The 19679-nt window shown below is 38.6% G+C and overlaps 2 protein-coding genes across 3 annotated transcripts in view; one reads left to right on the forward strand and one right to left on the reverse strand.

Annotated features, from left to right (window-relative positions):
- PLPPR4 (phospholipid phosphatase related 4) overlaps positions 1-14804 on the forward strand; it is a 34607-nt gene extending 19803 nt beyond the window's left edge. For both annotated transcript variants that reach the window (XM_087730593.1, XM_087730594.1), the window contains 4 exons: positions 1408-1603; positions 6474-6531; positions 7780-7953; positions 9987-14804. In XM_087730593.1, coding sequence (XP_087586719.1) covers positions 1408-1603; positions 6474-6531; positions 7780-7953; positions 9987-11324 — 1766 coding nt within the window. In that variant the 3' untranslated portion in view covers positions 11325-14804. The remainder of the gene's footprint in view (positions 1-1407; positions 1604-6473; positions 6532-7779; positions 7954-9986) is intronic.
- PLPPR5 (phospholipid phosphatase related 5) overlaps positions 1-19679 on the reverse strand; it is a 252420-nt gene that overhangs the window by 171770 nt on the left and 60971 nt on the right. Inside the window, exon 6 of the mRNA XM_087730605.1 lies at positions 6850-7029. The gene's annotated coding sequence lies outside the window, so the exon portion shown is untranslated. The remainder of the gene's footprint in view (positions 1-6849; positions 7030-19679) is intronic.

Here is a 19679-nt window from a genome sequence, read left to right on the forward strand (position 1 = left end):
GTATAGTTTCCCCTCCCTGTCTTCAATGCATCATAAGGATTCAACCCACCTGACACAGTATTCAGCATGACAGTAAAAACTTGTCAGAAACTGTCACTAGATTTGACGTTCTTTTTCTGGGAGATGTTTATCTACGTCTTGGAAAAGGGCTAGAATCTGGCAACCTAACGATAGAGAGGAACATGTTGGATTGTTTTATTTTACTTTGTTTTAATTGTCATTTATGAAAACTGAACTGGAAAAGGCAACTGGACTTTGTTCCCCTTCTTACAGTTAATGTCCTCTACCAAAGAGTGGCTAAAGGAAAGGTTTTCCCTGTTCCAGAAATCTTCCATTAGGGAGGGCAGCCTAGGCAAAGACAACCTGCAGGACAGCAGACTGAAAACCTGGTGACTATACACTACATTTCTGTAGTCTGGCAAGCAGGGAGGTAATAACAGGAGAGGTTACACAGTCTATGACCGGTAAAGCGTCCTCTTAAGAGCAGCAGTGAGGACGTGAGTAGAGGGGATGGTAGATTACAAGATCAGCAAGGAGGACTGTGAAGATACCCCATGCTCTCCACTTCTCCTCCTGTATGGCATCCCATTGCATCACCAAAAAAGAGAAGCTCAAAGATGCATGAATTTAATTCTTGATTCATACTCTGAATTTGCAGTTTCTTTCATATTTTAATGACTTTAGCATTCTTTTAATTTTAAGATGAAAAATAAATTTATTTATATGAATACAAGTAGAGAATTAGAGATAAATCTTTAGGGGAGAAGCAGTTGAAAATGCTCAGTAAAACAAGTGCATTTACTTCAACTGCCTTGTGAATTTGGCATTATTAACCAGACAGAAACACTGATCAATTACCAAAAAGACTTAAATGTTTGGACTTGTGGCAAGGACTTGGTACTCAAGAAATATCAGCGGTGCGAAGGTAGCCAATGTTATTGCCAGCTGATGAGTCCCTGGTGGTGAAAAGAGAACAGGTCCTCAGAGCAGTGATCTAATGGGCAGCTCTCCACCTTATTAAAAGCCCATATCCCAGTGGGCAAGTCCAAGGACTGGATGAGCACATATGCTCTCCTCAAATAGTTGGCTATCCTTTAGTCAGTTCAGAAAACTGCTTTCCAAATTGAAGCACTTTTATGAAAAGATGGTGGAGGACATCAAGCCATCAAAATGAAATGTTAAGTATCAACAGGAAGAAAACAAGCATAAGTAATCTTAATTTTTTACATTAAAGAATTCAACTTTGCAATAAGCCTTCATAAAAAAATACAGCTTATTCTTCAGTTAAATTCTCTCAAGTCCAATAACACAAGCCACCAGAATTCCGTTGAATGTATTTTATCACAATGAATTAATCTAATTTATGCATATAATGAAGTTAACAAGCTCTGTTGATTTCTTTCCCAGGTGTTCATGTGTTTGGTCTTTGTTCTACTGCTCTTGTTACTGATATTATACAGCTATCAACAGGATATCAGGCACCGTATTTCCTGACTGTTTGCAAGCCTAACTATACATCCTTAAATGTATCCTGCTCAGAGAATTCATATGTTGTGGAAGACATTTGCTCAGGAGCTGATCTCAGCATTATCAATGCTGGAAGGTTGGTTCTATCCTTCATTGTGTACATGTACATTTTTAAGTATTCATTTTATTTTCTGTCCCAGTTTCAAGATTTTTCTTCTAGTTTTTCAGGTTTTTATAACAAAGGTGAGAGTGTGTCTTTTTAGTGATGTTCAATTTTCTCTATAAAGATATTAGGCCAACAGTGGGCTTTGGAGGACTTTGTCAGATTCCAAAGCACAGTTGTTAGTAGCTAGCTATTTTCCCTCCTTCAAAGGAGACAATTTCCCATACAGTTATTAATACATACAGCTTCTACTGCTTTTCCCTGTGGGAACTTACCAATAACAGGCAGGGGAAGAGGTCACCCAAGTACTGTGTCTGAGACCTCTGTATAACATACATTACTGTTCTGGCATTTTGGTCTTAGTTTGTGAGGCTTCGTTTTGGGATTTGTTGGAGGAGTTTGTTTGTTTTCTGTTTCTCTAGTTGATTAAGTTTTTTATACTGACAGCATTGAAAAAATCCCTTTATTAGAGGAAAGACCACAAGAAGGTAAATCTGTGTGGTCCCAAACACATGCCTTTTCTTTCATGGTATTTCTAACTGGTGGTTTATTCTGCTTGAGCATTTGGTCTTTAGCCTCCCTACTTAGATAGCCAGGAGATAAATCACTATTGTTTATAATAGCAGGTTTTGCACATGCATATCAGTCAAGTTGAGATATAAACCAGACTATATATCTTATATATCTTACAAGCTTGATGTGATAAAATAGTGATAATTTAATTACTGATGACAGGTCATTGATTTAAACAAGGAATCTGAACGTAGAAGTCAGTAAGTTGTACTGTTCCAATACATCTGCTACTCGTTAGTTCAAGGACTTCATTGCTATGAAGTGTCGTAAATATAAGCACTACACTACTGAGAAATCATGAAGCTCTTCACTGAATACAATAGTAGTCTTCTGTATCTTTTCCACAGTAGGTTAACCTTTATTGCGTGTTAGTCATTGAATGTTTGAATGTTTTGCAGTCCTTCAAAATTTCGGTGCTTTTTTAAATCTCCTGCTATCCAAAAAAGTTACAGCAAAATTATAGAATGCTTGAAATGACTACAATTTCTGTCTCTGACTCAGCTGCATAATTTCTCTGTGTACCTGATTAGTAGACATGAAGCTGTGTTACTTCTGTCACATCCACTTCACCAAAGCTTTGCACTCCTTTCTTGGTCTGTATGCAGCCCCAGATGCTAGCTTCTATTTTAACTTTATGCCTCATGGCATTACATTTTTGTCACATGGATATTATTAAAATGTTCTGTCTGTATATTAAGGCACCTCTCCCCCAGTTCGTGTGCTTTTCCATTTATTTCAATGGTTGACACACTTGGGAATCATGAAATCATTCACTTTGTAAGTATCTTCCAGCAAATCTCATAATCTGTCTCCTTTCACTGGGACAAACCAATTTCACTGATGTTTAAAGACCCTCAATTATTTGATGTATGTGGTCTTAAATATGTCTAGTGGGCTAAGACTCCTAATTAACATTGATCAATTTGCCATATCTTTTCAATTTATATATGTGGGTGTGATCTGGAGCTGGAATGAAGGATTGTAGTTCTATTTGGCCCAAATAATTTGGTGACAATGATTTTGGTGAAAGGCATAACCAGAATTACTATACCAGCCTTCACCTCACTCTCTCTTTTCCCATAACCATTTGCTGTTAATGGGATACTGCCATTGAAGCCTGATGCTTGCAAGCGGTGTCTTGCACCTACATGGTGTCCCAGGGAAATCGGTGTAGCTTTACACGTGAGCAGGCAGAAAAATTTTCATGATTACATCTCATTCGTTTCATTATCATCTCAAATATGGTACCTACTGCTCTGAATTGACTGCCTGTAGCCATTCCGAAACCACTGATCACTCCTAAGTTTAAATGTCATCACTTCCAAAAAATAGCAAAATTAGTTGTAACATATTAAGACTAAGCAATCAGGTTTTGTGTCTTTCTGTTTCTTTAGGAAGATGACCATATATTGATATCTCAAATTTATTCCCATCATAGAGGATACATTTGGTGATCTATAATATTCTGGCACCACCCTCCGTTTCTTCTTAATTCAATTTTATTGCATTTTTCCTTTATTAAATTGTTGCTTCCTTATGCCTGTTTCAACTTTACCAAAGCAATCAGCACTTGCTACTGGTTCAATACTGGTTCAGTAATCTACTATAGGAGTTATGGTATGACTTCTCCAGCCCAGGAAGTTAATTTGACTTCAATAATTTCAGCTTGTAAGGGACCTGTTCTTCTGAGATTGCTAATGCCCTTCATTTGTTATTTGTACTTCCCAGAAACTTTGGTTCCAGAAATTTGCCTCTAGACTCCCCTGTGAAAAGTATAGAGAAGAACACATAATTATCCAGCTGATTATATGAAATAATTTTCTGCAACATCCCCAAATATCCAGTGGTTTCCTTTGTCCATCTTTTCCTCAATTTATCTTCAAAGAGCCTTTTCAGTCATTTCTATTCAGCTCTCCAGTGAGTTCTCTATCCTCTATCATTTCTGATGTTCTGACTCAGTATGACGCGCTCTGTCTCAGTACGACTCTTTCTCATCGTTGTTCCCCCTCTCCATGTCCTCATGCATGAGCATTTAGAGTGATACACTGTCATCTGAGTTCAAGACATGTTTTCTTTGAGACCGTTTTTCACCTTTTCAATACCGAGCCATACAAAAAGGCTACATATTTTTAGCTTGAATTATTTTCATTTTAAATTAAAAGATAACAAATAGAGGAACAAAAGCAGTGTCACCATTAGAGAGTACACAGAGTGCATTTAGTCTGTAACATGCTGTGCTTGCCCTGAAAGCATATGAATAGAAAACAGAATAAAGAGAAAATTGACTGCAGCATAGCGACACACCTTATATACTATAAAAATGCCATCAAATTAAGGTTAAGTTCTGAGTGGTATTAAAGTTCATAGAATCGAATCTACGCATTAGCTCCACAGAGACTGTAAGTAGATTTACGCTTCCACTAAAACCTGCAGCGGGTAAAGGAGTTGACTAGCCTTTATAAACATTTGAATTTTTTTCATGTCTTTATCCTCCTGTCCTCAACCCTGAACTTGTTCCCCAGGGATACTATTTGTGAAAGGTTTGTTCAGGGAGAGGAAAAAAGGAAAAAAAGAAGAATAATTTAGGTCTGTCTTTAGAAACGAAAAAGGAATCTTGCTGATTTCATCTTGGCCAGAGTCATGAACACGCTGGAGCCATGGGCTCAAATTCAGGTCAGCGGTGTGGCATTCACACTGAACTACTTGCGCACATTTAATTGCCAATGAATTATTTAGAACAGACAAGACAAAATGCATAGGAAAGAAATTTAGAAAGTAGACTCTGCTGCTTTGCAGAAAAATGTCTTTGTCTAAAGATAAAGGACTATGTTTCAGTCTTTGCTATTTTAAACTAGCTAACTCAGGTGCTGCTAGGAAAATGGCTATACATGGAGCCCAGTTAGGGTGGCAAGACCAATCTGCAAAGCTGAATGACTGTTCAAGTATTTATCCCAAGCTGAGCTTTCTCACATGAAAGTGGCTGCTGTGCCTGCAAGATAGACATACCCTTCTTCGCCAAGACAGCCAGCACATTACATTACACATCCCTGCCATTTTAAGGAGATAAATGTACAGATATAAACTGCTATACATCTTCACTGCATCTTACTCACTTCTAGAGCTCAGAAGTCATAAAAGTTTTTTAGGGCTTCTACAAGCTATGAACTAGATGTCCGCCATAGAACAGGTGTTACTGAATCTACCCCCAGCTAAGTTTTTCCCTCTACTGTGTAAAAATCTCTCCTTCATGTTCCCATCACTTTTCCTTTGTTGTTTTTAGAGGATTAAAATGGGCCTGTAAGAAGAGTAATGTTAAAATGTTAGAGGGCCTCATGTGGTGGTTCTGTGTTACTGCTACTTACAGGAAACCTCCTTTTCTTTGTCAGAGAAGTAGTAGCTAAGCTGTCACTTTTTATTTTCATATCTGTAGTTTCTGACTCAAGACCCTGTCCACATCATTCAAGTTCCCAGGTTTTCAATGGGAGCAGAAGGCCCTTAGCAATTTCAAGAACAGACATGGTACTGCCTACTGTCTCACACAGTTTGGACATATTTTCATTTACCCTCTTGTTCTGGGCTTCAGGAAGGGGCCCGGTAACTTTTAAAATGCCTTTTCTGTGTTCTTGTACTCCATTCACTTCTATTGTGTTGTAAAGTGCTGAAATTTAAAAAATAAATCTGAAGACATAGCAAATAAAGATGTAATTTGCCTCTCTCTGAGAAGAATGCCACCCTGTCATCCCTCCATTATTAGAGCAACAAAGCAGGGGCATGAAGATGATTAATTCAGTTGCTGAAGTTAGGGCCTGATTGACAAAGTGTATGAGTCCTTACTTTGAAGAGAGTCCAAGTGAAGTCAGTGAGAATAATCATAAGATCAATGTTCATGCATTAAATAAGTTGTATAATTAGGTACTTACTCAAAAGTTATTATGGGAATTTATTTATAGAAATAAACATATAGATATTTCTCAATCAAGCATTCAGTCTTTAGCTTGTTCCCACTGTTCTCTTAGTGCACATACTTTTCTTAGTACACAAAAAGAATTTCATGCTAAATATTTACTTCAAAAGAAAGGCATTTCATTAACATTGGTCCTTTCTCCAGATCATAGAAAATAAATTTAGAAATCAAATGTTACTGATCAATCACATATTGCTTAGGAAGTGTAAGCTGAAAATGACTGTACCACCGAGTGTTTTTTTCAAGTGAACACTAGCACAGTGTATTTGAACTGAGAAGCATAATTTGAGTGTCCTTCCTTGGCAGAAAGTCATTCCCTTCTCAACATGCCACCCTGGCAGCCTTTGCAGCAGTGTACATTTCGGTGAGTAACCAACTCTGTTCATTTTCATTTATACAAGACAGAAGCCAGAAAGTAATTTGCTGTATATTGTAAAGTGATGTGTTGCCTAGGTATCCTGGATGGATGTAAGTTTTTATCCTCCCAGTTTGAAAGCAAAATAAAACTACTAACAGCTAAAATGAAACCAGCTCTATTAAGAATACAGAAAAGATTCAACTGCTTCACATCCTTTGTTAAGAAGCAATAAAAACTGTAATGTTAAAGTATATTTGATGCCTCGTATTGTTCACATATAAAATGCAGTGCTTATCTGTCTTATGGGGTGATATTTTAACTTACCATTCAAATTAACCTTTATGTGTTCTGCCTTTTCTTTATTGCTGTCTTCACTTGACTTGCTGCTTTTAAACTTGAGGCATTAAGGAACAAACATTTATGTGGTGTAGTTTCATATGACCTCCATAGAATTGCAGCATGCATGAACTGGCACAGTCATTCCCAGAGGCCTCCAAGGTGCTACTGCAAAGCAAGTGAATAAAAACCATCAGTAACTAGCAGGGAATTGTAGGACATGCTGCAGCGATCACAGCTGACCAATGACATTTCTTCAGTATGGACTACAGTGTTTGTATGAGTGACCATTTACTTGAAGATTAAAAAAAAAAAAGTAATTCCATCACTCATGCTGTAAAAATCAGAGGAAAACAACAATAACAACTAGTCAATCAAATTAGATAATGGAATTGTGCATGTACTGGGACCTTGCCAGTATTTATTCTGCTCAGGGAAAGGCCAAAATCTGGAATACTGATGAACCACCTCCACTTAATTTTTGTGACCTCCCTGACATCATGGCCTCCAGTTGAGAAACAGCTCTCTAAAGCATCTGGTGGTAGCTTTTGTTAGAACAGGTTATTGCTGTCATCTGGCATGACATCTGGCTTCTGTATTTCAGAAGCAGTGGCTCCTTAGTCACAGAACATTGAGGCTCTGACTATGAACAGTATTTAGGCATAAAATCCTTATCCTAATTGATGTCAATAAGCAACACTGCCTATTGTTTTTGGAAATCCATTCCGTATGATTTCAGATCTTCCTACAGTAAGTGAGCAAATTTTAACGGCTGTAAAACAAAATTAAACTGATTATTTGCAATATTACTGTGTTATAGTGATCTATATGAAAGAAACATTGAATGTGAGAAATTAATGTCCTCTTAGGTGAATTTAAGTTTCTTCAACAGCTTCTTCATTTCTTTCTTTTTTCAAGATGTACTTCAATTCTACATTAACAGACTCCTCAAAACTTCTGAAACCACTCTTGGTCTTTGCTTTTATCATCTGTGGAATTATATGTGGTCTGACTCGTATCACCCAGTATAAGAATCATCCAGTTGATGTCTACTGTGGCTTTCTCATAGGAGGAGGAATTGCTCTTTATTTGGTAAATATAATATTCATGTAGTTAATTGTTAGCAAATAAAGATGATAAGGCTGTAATAAGAGTACTGGTATTTTTTATTAAAACCTTTCATCATGGTCACATGCCATAATTAGAAACATAGTCAAAATGTGTTGAAGATGATGATGTTGGGGTAATCACTTTAAAAATAAATAGGAGAAAGCAAATATGTATTACAATTTAAAGTACCATGAGAGTGCACAAAGTGGTATATAATCATCTGGCATTGTATACAGAAACAGCTCTAACATTATGTGCTTCATTAAATACTTAAAGATACTCATCTTTTCTACTCCACGCTTACAAGCATAACGCAAGAAAAATATTGGATTAATTGGTATTTGTTGCCAGCCTGAGTTTATATTGCCAACGTTAGCTTTATGATCTCAAAAAAATGGTTGAATTAATATGCAGCAACTCAGCTGAGTAAACTGTTGAACCTGCAAGAAATCAAAGGCAATATTACACCCTTGTGATTCTTGGGAGCTCTTGGGGAAATTATGCAGGGGAAATAGGATCCCCAAGCCAGGTTATTCCTATGCTTTTCCTCTGTACTGGGTTGAAACTGATGAAGGACCTTGGAAGGGTCCTGTAAGGGAGTACGTAGGATAGGCCTGTCTGTCAGTAGGAAGCTCATCAAGCATTTGCTTTTGCTTGCTGCTCTCAGTATGTCTCCAACATGACTGTTGCTGCCCTAGCTGTTCAGCACAGTTGTCAACCCAGGTGCCTGTAAGCAATCAGGAACTTACTGACAACATTTTTGCTCCAGTGTGGGCAGGTGAACAGAAGAGTCTTAACAGCCAGTGGGATGTTTTTGACCCCCAAGAAGTCATCAATGAATTTTAGTATAATACTAAAACAAGTTCATATCCTTTTTTCTGTGATAAGATAATCTAAGGTACATGCAGATGGTCTACAAAGGTGACTGGGGGGAAAATGGCTTTCACAGTGGCAGAAGAAAGAGCAGCCAGGGTAGATAACAGAAACCCCATGAGCTACTAAAGTCAGTTTCTATGATTGCACTGTGAGCAGAAAGGCACTCTGTTGAGAATATTATTTCAAATGATTAAGCTGTTGTAGACTCTCATAAATGGAGCCATTGTTCCCATGTTTAAAATCCACAAACAAGAATGCTCTTTGTTAGGTCTTCTCCATATACTGTTGCATGACAACATCCATCAGAGAGTCCATTTTCCTGGATACGAGAGTCCATTTTCCTGGATACCCAGCAGTCAGTAAATCTGCCCTGAAAACTACATACCAATAAGAGGAAGGGGAGGGGTAATAATGCGAAACTACAAATAACTCTGAAAGGAGTGTAAAGAACAAGTAACCTAAGTGGTTGAGATAGGCATTTGACCCTTTCATGGAATATTCTCTCTCAGTGGAGTCTTTTTAAAATGACAGCACTTTACAGTGAGTCTGCTGAATAAGAAGATGTTGTATAACTAAATCTTGTTACAGTTCTGCGCAGCTTGGAAAGCAATTGATTTGAAGTTGATAAATTGTTCTATCATGTAGATATTGTATTACACAGTTATTATGCAGTAGAAAGGGCAGAATCACAGAGCAGAGAACAACTCAAGCTGTAACAAGATTCAGTAAATCAGAGCAGACAGTAGTGTGGCTGTAAAATAGCTTTGCCTAGAAGACTGCAAACATTTATTTTGTTGTTTTTGTAACAAAACATTCTTTCTTCAGCTCTATCTGTTGCTTTATAAAATGAAGAAAACTGAAGGAGGCTAAATCTTTCTCTCAACTATTTATTGCCATGAACTGTGTGCCCTAGTTATCCCACTGCAACTACTTCATACGTATCTAGATGTACCAGATTGAGGACAGAATTTGAAATAAGGGTATACTGGTGAGGAAAGGAAAGTGAGCATACCTTGTCAGTTAAGCTGGACTAATTCTATCACTCAATATTTATTTAAAGGCAGAAGAATATAATTAAAATACCTTAAAATGTCTCTTTTTTCCATAACTGATTGTTGATGCTTCTGTTCAAATATCAGGGCCTGTATGCTGTGGGGAACTTCTTACCAAGTGACGACAACGTGTTTCACCCAAATTTTCACAGAGAACCTCTAAGGTCTTTGACAGACCTCAGTCAAGATGCCAACAGAATCCTGCCAGGTAAAAATGGTAGCAGCAGTGATGGCATTGTCTCTCACCGTACAGAAAGTATCCTGAATAGAAACCACAGAGATTCAGGGTCTCTGACCAATATCAAGAGAGCAAATGCTGATGTAGAAATAATAACACCTCGAAGCCCAATGGGAAAGGAAAACATGGTTACTTTCAGCAACACCTTGCCAAGAGTCAACACACCATCCTTGGAAGATCCAGCAAGACGAAATGCAACAATACACGCATCAATGGATTCTGCCCGTTCCAAACAGCTGCTTTCCCAGTGGAAGAACAAGAACGAAAGTCGAAAGCTGTCACTGCAAGTAATAGAGACTGAATCTGGGCAGTCACCACCAAGGGCTATCGAAATGAGGTCAAGCTCAGAACCCTCCAGAGTGGGTGTAAATGGTGATCATCATGGCCCAACTAGCCAATACCTGAAAATTCAACCTGGCAGTGTACCAGTTTGTAACAATTCAGGTCTTTCTGGTGGGCCAAGGGTCTCTATTCAGTCACGTCCTGGCTCATCCCAGCTAGTGCATATTCCTGAAGAGACTCAGGAGAACGTCAACACATCACCCAAAAGTAGTTCAGCTAGAGCTAAATGGCTGAAAGCTGCTGAGAAGAGTGTTGCATGTAGAAGCAATAGCCAGCCAAGGATCATGCAAGTAATAGCCATGTCTAAGCAGCAAGGAGTGCTTCAGGGCAGTCCAAAGAGTTCAGAGGGAAGCACAGTCACCTGTACAGGAGCCATCAGATATAAAACCTTGACAGACCATGAGCCAAGTAGCATTGTCAGAGTTGAGGCCCATCCAGAAAATAACAGACCTGTAATTCAGATGCCATCAGAAGGTGAAGGAAGTGGGTCATGGAAATGGAAAGGTCCTGAAAAAGTCACCCTTCGTCAGACATATGAGCTAAATGATCTTAACAGAGACTCTGAGAGCTGTGACTCCTTAAAAGACAGTTACGGGTCAGGTGACAGGAAAAGGAGCAACATAGATAACAGTGAGCATCACCATCATGGAATCACTACAATAAGAGTCACACCAGTGGAGGGAAGTGAGATTGGCTCAGAGACTCTGTCCATTTCTTCTAGCCGGGACTCAACACTTCGAAGAAAAGGTAACATCATTTTAATCCCTGAGAGAGGGAGCAGTCCAGAGAACACCAGAAACATCTTCTATAAAGGCACATCCCCTACACGAGCATACAAGGAATGAGAGGAGACATATCAGCTGGTCCATACCACCACAAAGTAAACACATCTTGACACAGGTTCTGCTCTCTTTGTTTTGAGCTGATATTTACCTTTGATGTGCCAAATTATTGACCAGCAGCCCAACTGTTGTTGAACACTGCTGATGTGCAATGTGCATGAGCCTGTGGAAAGCATGTGGTGGGGGGAAAAGCACAATGCCAGAACCTAACTAATGTGAAACATTTTCATGCAACTTGTTTCTTCAGACTCAAAACATTTATCTGAGGGCGATGATGTCAATCAAAACGATGGTCTTGAACACAGACACCTTATTTCCTGAATGTGCCAACTTTTTATTTTATTTATATTTGTGTCCAAAATTGACTGAATTTTTCACAGCAAAGGCTGTATCAATGGTATATATATTCACCTTTGCAGAATTTGCACCAAATCTTTAATACGGGATGGTGCTGATGATAACTTTACATGTTTTGAAAAATTGCATACTTATTAGACTCTACAAACACATGACATATTGATGTGCAGTTACTTTAAAAGTAATAGTGCTAATACTATGATGATGCTGGCTGCATTCATTTAGCGTAGGAAATATTTACAGCTTTGTTATAGTGGATCTGTCACATTCAAAGATTGCAAAGGTTTTGTGTAGTTCTTTAAGATGTCTACTGCAACAAAAAATGTGTGGGTGACATTCCATTAGAATGGAATAACTATCTATTTTGAATAGTTTTGCTGCTACTGCTCAACTTTTGTTTAAGAACAGGTGCTACTAATGAAGAGGCTGCTTCTTAGTGGGCTAACTTGTAGAATTGTTTTAAATTATGTTTTTTAAGGGGTCTTTTAAAGTACCAGAAGTAATTCAGATTTTACATTTTTAAACCTCTTATTCTGTCCTTCAGCAACCCTTCCATTTTTCTATTAGTTTTTAACCATATAATGCAGTACACCAGTAACTGCAAGATGTGCAAATGTGAAAGGTGAGCCATGAGTAAATGAAAATAAACAACCACTTTCCTGGCCAGCTTCCAAGGAGACAGCAATTAATATCATAGCTCACACTTAGAAGCAGTCATTCACCCCACTTCTTAGTATGCCACAAGAACAATCACAAGTTTCACCCCAGTCACCATCATTTAGGGGATTTATGCTTCGCTTTAAAAATGGAATGCCTTGGTATTGCAGAATCACTGAGTGAGTGTTGCATTGTGCCACCACTACTGTTCACCTCCCTTGAGACACCCTCCAGAGCCTTCTTAAGCATTATATTTTTTCCCCACCACTGCCACTTAAGAATATGGAGGGTCTCTGCACCTGAGAGATCACAGATTATTTTAGTAAATTGAGCTTCAAATATAACGAAAGAACTTGCCTGCTAAAAATCTCCATTGCCAAAAATTGTTGAAAGGATAAGCTCTGAAAGGAATAAGCATAGCATGTCCTGGGCATGCTAGAAGAAATGCCTCATTACATTTGGCTCTGACTTAAATAACTTAAACCATGAAGGAAGCCAGGGGCAGTGCTGGCCCAGTGCAGCTCCTCATTCTCTCCTAGATTATTTCCACCTGAAAGAGAGCTACTGTCAGACACCTCCCAGCTCCCCTGCTAGGAGGGGGAGGGAATGGCTTAGCAGTGCTCTCACTGAATAAGCACTAGCAGATCAGGTCTGTTCTCTGGCTTCTTGAGAGGAGTGTTTTGCTCTAAGTCCTCTTCTGATTTAGGCTATCAGAGAACGAGATATATACAACATAGTCAGAACCTGTCTACAGACCCTACCCCACAGAACTCTGAGGAAAAGCCCACCCTACCGCAGCCAAGTAGGAGACAGAAGGAAGAATCATTCCATCCCAAGAAGATAAATAGCACAACACACACACAGACCAAAAAAAAAAAAAGCCACCAACAGAAAAACACAAAAAAACCTCTAAACCAAAACAAAATCCCAAATGCAACCCCAATCCTAAGTAATTTCAGAAGTATGAGGATGATGTTTGCTAATCTGTGTAGAAGAAGGGATTCAGAGTCAATGAAAAGCTTTATATACCTTCCCAGTTATACAGGTGCTCCAGGCTTAGCTGAGTGCTGTCAGCCAACCCTGTCAAGCAATGCTTCCTTCACCTGCCCATCACCCAGTGCTGCGGAAGAGTGTTGGTCCTTAAGGAAATGACCACATTTTTCCTGCTAGTAATAGAAGGCAACCCCATCGCACATTTGATGATTAGGAGGAAGTATTCTGCAGGTTACGTGTAAGAAGCTAACCAGTAGGGTTGCAGCGTATTGTGTGCGTTAAAGGCACAGTATGTTGAAGCCACACTTTAAGGCACATTAGCTGGGAAAAATAATCATAGATGCCGGGGGGGAGGGGGGGGAAAAGAGAGTTATTTTTTAGAAATATGTTCTCAGACTCTAGTATTTACAAGTCAGGATTTGTTTTTTCTTTTAAAAGGATGAATCTTTACTCCTTGGTATTTAATATGAAATTTTGTACAAGGTTCCTAGGAATTACAAACACTTGGATTGTCATGAACAAACCCCTTTGGATTTAGTTTAGTCTAGGTACATGATAAAGCAGGTAGGATTAGCTTTAAAGGAATGGGTAAGACACAATCACTGTTGGCCTATCAATGCAGGGAAATAAGATGCAATCATTTGTTAGTTTGTAAGTGCAGGGGAAAAAGAACATAAGTAGATGAACCTGGAAATGATGGAAAATTGAAATGGAGAATAATGGCAATAAAGCAAAGATTAGAAAATGTTCCCTCTGGCAATTCAGCTGTTTTGGAAACAGCAGGATTCCTGGTGGGAGTGTTTGTTCTTTATTCCTTGGTTTTAGTCAGATATATATTGGCATATATGTTGCTTTTATTACTCTAAAACTTGCTGCACTATTTCAAGTGCAGTGTGATATTTTTCCTAAGGTTTCCTATTTCTTAACAAAAGATTTTAAAGCTCTTGTGTAATCATTGAAATTGTGTTCTTTACATAAATATTGATATATTCTTTTTTACTCAAAGTGCCAAAGGCTACTGTTTTTAATAATGGCTTATCAAATTATATTACATTAGAGAGCGGAAATGTAATAATATATACATTGGAACTCAGACCTCTGCATGTATATTTGATAAGGAGCCTTTTGTAAAATTACTCTTTGTTTACATTCCACTGATACCTTAATTTAAAATTAATCAAATAAATTGACAGGTGACATCTTCTTAGTGTTCTGATTTTCTTACTTGCTAACAGGCACGAATTTCTTTGTTAGGCTGTGCTTTACTGAGAAAAAATACTCAAAAATAAAATATGTTTTTAAATGAGAATTCTCTATATAAAGTATTGTGTTTAATAAAATGTTATGCAATGTTTTCAAATGGAAAAGAATTTGTAAATTGCTATAAATGTATTTTGTTAAATAAGTACAGATCAATGCTACTGTGTGAGTTTACTGTGCTAACATCATGAAAATAAAGATAAAATTCCTCATTGATGTTCAGTCATCTCTGTGGTGAAGCAAAGTCTCATTCCCCCCCCAATTATTTTTCAATATTAGGTATCTCATGACACGCAAAAGTGGTCATCAGTGGGAAACCTCAAAACTTTGCGTTGTTATTGGCAGCAAAGCAAACTGACTCCGAGAAGCTTTCCCATGTGTGCCTGGGCCTTTGTGCAGGCTGCCACTTTGTAGTTGCGTGTCCTTCTAGCAGGTGACCTGCCTCCGCTGGGGTGGTGGAGGGACTGGGCAGCTGAAGAGACTGCTGGCTCCAGCCAGGCACCGCACTGCTGAGTGGTACAACAACGTCATACATGTGCCGTGCTCCCAGCGATGGCATGCTGGGGTTGACTGGTGTCACACTAAGCTGTGGTGCAGATCTGGGTCACTTGGCAATCCCTGTCCCAGGACTTTCATGACAATTTGAGGCGGGGGCCCTCAGGCAAAAGAGAATCTGAAAACAGTATGTTGTCTCTGAGAGAAAGGGAAGCGTATGTACAGTCGTGACGCTGTTCCCTCTGTGGTGACTGAAGGAGCTCTCTGCTTGCGGCTGGGCCTGGAGAATGTCCTTACCCCACTGCATGAGTAGCCTTCAGGAGAGGCCTCTCCTTTTGGCCAACAACAGATGCTGGTGTGGCAGCAGGTTATCTGCCACAGCAGCCGACTGCCTTGAATGAGGCTGCATGAAGCGTGAGGGCTGGGGACCAAGGTTATGGTGTCCCACCCTCTAGGACACGTATTGGTAGCCTGGGAAAGCTACAGGCAGCGATGGCCCTGGTATGCCTCAGAGAGACCCTGGGAAGGAGTGCAAGAGAGTAAAACAGATCCTGCTAGGGTATGACTATGAAAGCTGGCATCTAATACAAATCTGATGAGTTCTCCTCTGGGAATGGCCCCTTCCGTGGACTACTAAGGGGCCTGGACAATTAGTTCAAACATTTTAAAAGGCACATTTTAAACATCTAAAGTTAGGCTAAAAATGAAGTCCCCCTCTGAAGGGTACCTTTGATGTAGAGGTTATATTATAAAACTTGATCTAAGATGAGAAATTACTGACAAACCTTGTCTTACTCTCTTAGACCATTCTTGCTACAGCAATACTGTCACTAAATTAAGAGAGCTCACTGTGATCCATATTGATGCCTGTATCTAATCATGCAAAGGAGTTTTCAAAGGTATGAGTGATTAAACTGAAACTCAAATCTATTTTGTGCTGGATTTTAAAAGATCTTCAGAGGTCTTGATATAAGAAGCCACAGAAGACAAGACTGTACCGTAATCGGTTTGGTACAGATTTATGAAGACCTTTTATATGACAGATCAGTGCACAGCTAATTTGGCAGGAACATTTTAAAGGCATTACAACCCTGGTTCATAAAATCATGAATAAAATCTCTTCACAAGCCTTACAGCACAGAATGTATCAAGCACTGGACAAACTAACAAGCGTCTCCATACTGCACGTTCAAAATGAAAGTAAGGGAACTCCAGCTGCGTACATGTGCATACACATGCACACATAACACAAAGTTAATGTGCTCAAACCAGGGTTTAGAAAGAGAAAGCTAAACAGATAATTTAAATCAAGGAGCAAATTGTGGCCAAGCTGCAAATACTCTCTTTAAATTTTTTCTGCTTTGCCTGCAGTAATCTCTTCAGGCATACCAAATATGCATAAAGACATCATTTGGTTATACCTCCCATAGAAGAAATCTGTTCCTCCAGTGGTTTGCCATAAAGGATAATAGGAAACTTGCACATTCCATGGCTTTACCAGCATAGCCCCGCTAAAAGAAAGAGCTAAGATGAAAAGTCATCCAGAACTCAAGCAAATCTGCTCAGACCTAGAAAGCACATTTGAGGAAAAAAAAAGAAAGAAAAAAAAACAACTTTTTTTCTTCTTTTATTTTTTTTTATTTTCCCCCAGAAGAATCTCCCTTTGCCAGTGATGTTCAGAGAGAAATGAAAGTCACAGGGATTTGTGGATCTGTCAAGTCTCTGCAGCTACTAAATGATGCATAAGGGAAAGCTCTGCTCTCTCGCCAAATCATTCAGAGGAGACTGGAGTATATCTGGGTGCAATGTGATCAACAGAATTTGATTATTTTCCTATTTCTGTTCCTGCTTCAAACTGAGCTTGTTGATTACAATGTCTGTTCCCACACTGTACTGGGGCCAGAAAACTAGCTCTGCTAAGAGAATAACATCACACAATTGGAAGCAATAGCTTTGCTCATTTCTACCTGTAAAGTATACGACAATATAATCAATGCTTTGCAAACAATAGCCATATTTGAACTTTCTCTAAAACTAGCTATAATGTTTTTTTTCAATTAGGACAGCCTATGTTTATCAGAGTCTTCAATATGCGTTCTTTTGGTGTTCTTTCATATACATATTCATGTGATGTTCATTGCCTGAGCTACATAATTTGCCCTGAGGGCCAGTCACCCTGGAACTTGTTTGCTTTAGACTAGAAGAGGTGTGGATACTTAGCGGAGTGCCAGGGGTACACTTTTTTTAGCAGAGCATCATCAGGGGCTGAAAATCTGTTCCCAGGCCCAAAAGAAATATTAGCTAAAACCTCTGCACAGTATCAGTTGCAGTCTCCTCTGGTACTTCTTATCTTTCTGTATAGTCTGAGACAGCTATCTTCACTTTTATCAGAGGAGAGTTTTCACGGAAGTGGTTCCAGCAACGTACATCTCTCAACACTGAGAGTGTGCCAGCCTGGCAGGGTAATAGTTGTAGGCTTTGGCCACTTCTAGGTTTTAGTTTCCTGAGAACTACCATGGGTCTGATGCCAAATTAATGCCTTGGTTTACTACCAGAGACAATGAGGTTTCCACCTTTTAATAATGAGCAGAAAAATGGAACAGAAGCATGTGGTTTAAATGATCAGGACAGCTAAGACTTTATATATCACATTCTGCTTGGTAATACAAAACAGAAGTGCTGTGAGCTCTGTATGCCTAACAGATTGCAGACTTGTCTAATCTACTAAACCAAGGCAGACCATTGGTAGAGGTTTCTTAAAAAGCTTTCTTTTTTCATGAGATTTATGAAGAGTCCTCCCTCCACTAACCTTTTTATGATGCAAGTAGAAGAATTCAGATAAAAGTTAGCAAAAAAAAATGTTTTAACTTACCCAAGAAAAGAAAATGAGTCAGGAGAAAGTTCTAACAATGAGTCAGGAGAATGGAATTCCAAAATGGAAGACTAAGTAGCACTCAACAAAGCACAAAATCATCATTCGTAAATTTGTACATGATGTTTATCAAGCAGAGTAGGCAGATAATTAGTACAATCAGTGCTGTCTTAATCCCTCTTCAATTATTCATCAAATAATTGAAGACTGGGTCACTGTAAAACAGTTAATTTCCTTCATAGTTAAGATGTGCTTAGTTTACAAAGCTCCCTGAGCTCTTGTCATTGGTTGGGGGCAGGGGAGGAACCAAAGGAACTGATGAGAGGATATTTTAATCTGTGAAGTGATACAAAAGCTACATGAATAGTTTATGAGATTCAAGATTAGAAATTTGGAAAATTACAACAAGGAAGAAGAATAGCTAATTCAACACTGGACATGGAACTAACATAACTAAAGTACTTCAGAACTCGTGAGAGGCGTGTTACTTCCAGGTCAAGCTCACAGAGTGGATTTTTAGCAAGGATGGTGAGTTGGGCAGTAGCACTTGCATGCCACTAAGCAGTGTTAAAATGGTCTGTTGGTATAAAGAAAAACCTGTAGAGAGACATGGCAAGAGATCTGCTGCCATAGAAACAAATGTAGCTGCTAGATATACTAAGAACAGACCGTGGATCAGCGGTATACCACAAACTGCATCTACCTTGCTTTGTTCAATAACAAATTAAAATCTGAAACAGATACATGATGATCAACTATTACATATAATACAACATAGCTGCACAGACTTGGCATACTTTCTAAGAGGTCTTAATAACATGGAAAACTGGAGAAGAAAAACTCTAAAAAATTAAGGATTAAATACCATTCAGAAGCTTTAATCTGATGTCCAGGGTGCTTTGTATCCTCAGAAAAATGAAAAAAAAGCTATAGTGCCTGATCTTTCATTTCTTATCCAGGCAATACCCCTATAGCAGTTACAGGGTGCTTTACTTGTGCAGGTTTTGTACCTACTTCCCACAGAATGAAGTTCAAATTCCATATTTCTAGTTCAAAACCATCTCTCCTATTCCAATCAATGGTACTTTCTTGTACATAAGGAATCCAGCTGCCAGAACCATATGCTGCAACACTGCACATTTCATGTTCTCTTATAGCCAGTCTTGTACCAGTCTTGTAAAGACTTACCAGCCTGTTTCACCTAACATGCAATTGCTTTATGTGGAATCAATGAACTCTTCGAACAAATAAAAACAAGCCACTGTCTAAATCACTGCAGAAACTGAACTTGAAAGTTTACTTTTAGAAAAAATTATAATGACAACAGTTCAAGGCTGAAATGTTATTTCTGTGTAGTCAGTATCTCATTATTCATAATTCTATAGTGAAGTGCAAATGTATTTCTGCTTTAAAATTACAGTACCATGCAGCATTAGATTATTCAGAGAGAGTTTAGCATTGATATATAGCTGATACATTGAATTCTGAGCCCACCTGATTCTCACTTCCTTAAAAGGATTTGACTACATGAAACACATTAGTGGTACAGCAAGAGATGCAATATCTGTTGTGTGTATTATACTTAGGGCACAAAGACGACATTTGGTAGAAGTTATAATCTCCTGCAACTGTATTAATCTTGACTGAGTACTACCAGTTCCTGGTAGAATTCTGATGATATCACTTAAATGGGAAAAAAAGGATATGTTTGAAAATTATTCAGT

The sequence above is a fragment of the Nipponia nippon genome, unplaced genomic scaffold (genome assembly GCF_047370975.1).
Source record: "Nipponia nippon isolate SJK-2023a ecotype South Korea unplaced genomic scaffold, ASM4737097v1 scaffold_5, whole genome shotgun sequence".
Taxonomy (NCBI): domain Eukaryota; kingdom Metazoa; phylum Chordata; class Aves; order Pelecaniformes; family Threskiornithidae; genus Nipponia; species Nipponia nippon.